At 42.5% G+C, this 4,280-nt stretch overlaps 1 protein-coding gene across 1 annotated transcript; it reads left to right on the top strand.

Annotated features, from left to right (window-relative positions):
- Window positions 1–255: 255 nt before the first annotated feature.
- Window positions 256–3,394, top strand: LOC119185197 (glutamate receptor ionotropic, kainate 2). Its single transcript, XM_075894569.1, has 3 exons — window positions 256–451; window positions 3,127–3,249; window positions 3,324–3,394. The coding sequence occupies exons 1-3, from the start codon at window positions 265–267 to the stop codon at window positions 3,392–3,394; spliced, it is 381 nt and encodes a 126-aa protein (XP_075750684.1). The 5' UTR covers window positions 256–264.
- Window positions 3,395–4,280: the final 886 nt, after the last annotated feature.

Consider the following 4,280-nt stretch of genomic DNA (forward strand, 5'->3'; position numbering starts at 1 on the left):
GTATGAGAGAACTTAGGAAGGTCCAGTCACTAGCACTCGCCGATTACATTTGCTGGAGCGAACAGTGTATGCAGAGGAGGGCACGAGCTACGCTATGAAAACTGTGGCTCTTGTTAGAACATAATAAGCTATTTGTATTAAAGCACTTCGTACAGCGTACGATGAATAGCAATTTAGGAGCCACTGTGCAAGACACCGTGTCGTTTCTTTCACGGCCAACCACAGGAATTGAAACTGGAGCCGTACGAACGGATGTGGACGGTGATGTCGAACAACCGCGAGGACTCCCTGGCGTCATCGACTGGCGAAGGCGTGGAGCGCGTCCAGAGAGGCGACTACGCATTCCTGATGGAGGCAGCAACAATCGAGTATCTAACAGACCGAGATTGCCAGCTGGCTCAGATTGGGGGCCCCGTCGACTCCAAGGGATATGGATTCGCGCTGCCCCGAGGTGAACAACAGACCTCGGAAAGAAAGCTCGCCTTTCTCTCTCTCTGACGCTTTTCATGGTTCTTATTTTGTTTGCCTAGCGACACGGTGTGCAAGTATTGCTGTATTAATAATTTGTGGGCTAGACTAAGAGCGCATGAGAAAGTGGTCACGCCAGTTGCCTACGTCACGTGTTGGCGGTGCTTCCGAATCCCTTTGAGGAGGCTCGATGCTAACTTTTGTGCGGGCCAACTGTTCGATAACGACTACGACACAGACATGTTTTTACCTTTGTAGTGACTGCACGAAGGTCAAAGTTCTATAGTGTGGTTATATTTATTTATTAGAGGAGCCTTAGATGAGTAAATATAAGAAAAACAAGAGAACAAGATTTTCCAATTAGGCAAAATTCCAGATTACCATGTTTTCTGAACAGCTTTAGATTAGAAAGTTCACGGTGGGTGAAAGCCGAGTATAAAAATACATGTTGCACAGTTGGGTTCCAAGGTCGGCAGAGATTTTGACAACATTTTTATGAAAAAGAACGCAAATAATTGGAATACTTAGGGGGAGTGTGAAGCCTCATTCTGTGAGTTTTAGATGAGAATCTATACATTTCAATGTCAATTTTAGATGTATCTGCTGTCTTAGATGCGCTCTTCAGCGAGATTGTGTGTTGCGGGCATGTGAATTGTATATACTCATTTTTTTTTCATTTGAAGAGTTTTACAATGTGTGAAAAAAATAGACGATAGCAATAAAAAAATACCGACTTAGAGTTAGCAGAGTGAAGATTTTCGTTTGTGGTCAAATGAATTGTTGTGCTTTGGTGATCAACAAACATTTGAGTATAAGTGTATAAGAAGGCTTCAAATTTGACACTTATCTAAACCTTTCCTGCATGGAAGTCAGCTATATGATTTTACAAATAAACTTCTTGGCAAGGCTACCCCGATTATGTACGGAAATACAAACCAGGAAAGGCTATCTTTAATCAAGAAGATAACTGCTACAATGTATCAGTATGACAAACTCTAGATCGGACAATTCAGCGTGCGGTGCACATTGCGCTGTGCATGAATCAGCAAAAGCAGACAGTCAGCAGGACAATCACCAGCACGCGGCGTTACAATTTGATTCAATCTACGAAATTCTTACACATGCCTCCTTAGATTTCTATGTACCTTATAAAGATGATTGATTGATATGTGGGGTTCAACGTCCCAAAACCACCATATGACTATGAGGGACGCCGTAGTGGAGGACTCCGGAAACGTAACTTTGAAATATACTTTCTTTCTTGAAATTATACTACAAAAATTATCAGGACACACCGCGTTCTGCAGCGTCAATCACTGCGTATGATGATGACGAAAACAATTACGGCGAGAGCATCTTATGGGATATTCTGTTGTTGTTTTTTTTTGTGCCGAAAATACAATTTGATCATAAGACACGCCGCAGTGAAGGGCTCAGGCTATTTCAACAACCTGGTGTTCTTTAACGTGCACTCAATCTGAATTATTTTCTTCATTGTAGAGTTCATTATGTGTGACTATAGTATGCTCTAGCTGCGAGTAAGGTGGGTAGTGACAAGTTAAAGTCTTCAGGTTACAGACACGAATTTAGCAAGTAACCTTTCAGACATGAGGCAGTGAGGTTCCATCAATAAAAATGCTGCCGCTCTACTGAGACTAATATTTTAGGTTAAAAACTGCTATTAGCGAGGCATTCTAGACATATGCGTAGTTCATTGCTACCGTATGGTGTGGATAGAGAATTATTGAAAATAAATTGATAGCCTTATGAACGTATCAGCACAGAGGAAGATCATAATTAAGGCGCAGTTAATAAATGAAAGCACTCACCAATAACATTCATATTATTTCACTTCTGTTAGCCCAGTGAGAGACACAAAATGTATGTCATCCAGCATTATATTTCAGAATATTGTCGGAAAGTATGGTTTTATCACAGTATTGAAAAAAAAAAACGACACATTTAAGGCACAGCGCAAAGGTGTAAGACTTACGCGCTTCGGTGCTGCTTTTCATTGCCGAATCGTCAATCAGGAACTGCAAGACAGCACCTAAAGATGTGGTGCATGATCACATAGGCTATGTAGATATTACTGCTACAAATTGCTCGAACGTAAGCGGGAAAGAATATAACTAATATAACCTTCAGTGTACGTGTCTAACTAAATGTCACCTACAATTCGGTGTCAGCTACTTCAACCAAGCATGTTTTTTACAATTTTTTGTTTTGCCTTGTAGTCATTCCCGTTAAACCACCACTAATGCACGGGGTAAAGATTCTACAACAACATTTCGTAACCCTTCACATTTGTATTTGGCGTTAATGGTTTGCAGGTGGTTCCGGTGAGCACTGGAAAAGCGTGCTGTTTTCTTCCACTGCAGAATAGCTTTTGGGCATAGTAGTTAGACCGGAGAAGGTTCAGTTCTTTCTTTCAGGGAAATAATATGGTGCGTGCCAGTTTATTATAAGAAGACTATTATATGCAGCATGTTTTAGGAGACAAAGCATTTAAGTGCGCACATGCTTTGTTGCATTTTCCATCACTCTTACAATCTGGCCTGGTTGTTCTGTACTCGCATGACAAATATTCTAATAGCATTCAGTGTACCGACACATTGACAAGGAATTAACGCAAAATTGGTCTGCGATTGATTTCAGGGTCCCCTTACACGGCCCACTTGTCCGAAGCCATTCTCCGGTTACAAGAAACAGGGGTCATCGCGCGTCTTAAGAAGCAATGGTGGATTGGACACTGCTCTCAGCAACGCGAAAAAGAAAGAGGTGCGTCGAAGACTTCGCTGGAGAGTCGAAGACTTCGCTGGAGTTGCTGACAACTGCTCAACCCGATCGCTCAGTATCGGTGCTGCTGGCCACAACGCTTCAAGTGGACGTGGTAGACAACCGCGAGGCTTCGGCGCATGCGTAGCAGAGGAGACCCGACGTTTCCTAGCAGTGCGGCAAGTCACCAGATGCACAACACCGAGGCATTCTGGTGACTCTCCGATATAACCCGTGTGATGACATGGTGGACGCTGAAAATTAAAAACAAAAACTGAAGACCCGCAGACTTGCACGACCAAGTGTTTGTGTCGCTGCTGCATGTGCCCCGCCTTTTTGAAGGACGGTAAAAAGTGTGAACCAATCGACTGAACGTGCGCTGACTCACTCCCGCTCATCATGGTGCGTCCTGATGTGGGCGTCTTCTGAAGCCGTCGTCCGAAGCCGTGCTTTTTTAAAAAAACTGAACGTTTTGTCCCATGGTAGCAAATGACGTGAGCTTGCATGTTAGAGATGAAGGCACTGTGTGGTGCAAGTCAAACATGTCGAATACCTAATTACAACTAAACATGCAAGAAATTGTGAGAAAATAAACCAGCAAGCAATGGTGATGTCTTAACTCATCAAATATCAGTTGGCATATTTCTTTCCCAATTGGAACCATTAAGCAAGCATGCACGAGTAAAATTATTTTGAACCTCTTCACCACTTGGAAAAAGAAAGGCACGTAGGTCAGGCCTTACCCTTTCATTTGTTCCGTGGGTGATTTCATTCTCTGATGAAGACAATATTATCGGCGCAATGGCTTCTAACGATTATATACAAAAATTACGGCCGTCTTTAGCAAGTATTACTAAGCAATTTGGCAAACTGCATGGAAAGGTTGTTGTTATCGTCTTTCTTGGGAAGGAGCACACAGAGGTCTTTCAGAAGAGTTAAGTATAAGTCAGCGTCAGGGGCTTTGAAAAAAAAATGAGTTGGGCTAACGTGTTATCATGCACTGAATAAAGTATCTGGGTAATCGAAATATTTGT

Source organism: Rhipicephalus microplus, chromosome 5 (assembly GCF_043290135.1).
Source record: "Rhipicephalus microplus isolate Deutch F79 chromosome 5, USDA_Rmic, whole genome shotgun sequence".
In the NCBI taxonomy this organism is placed as follows: Eukaryota; Metazoa; Arthropoda; class Arachnida; order Ixodida; family Ixodidae; genus Rhipicephalus; species Rhipicephalus microplus.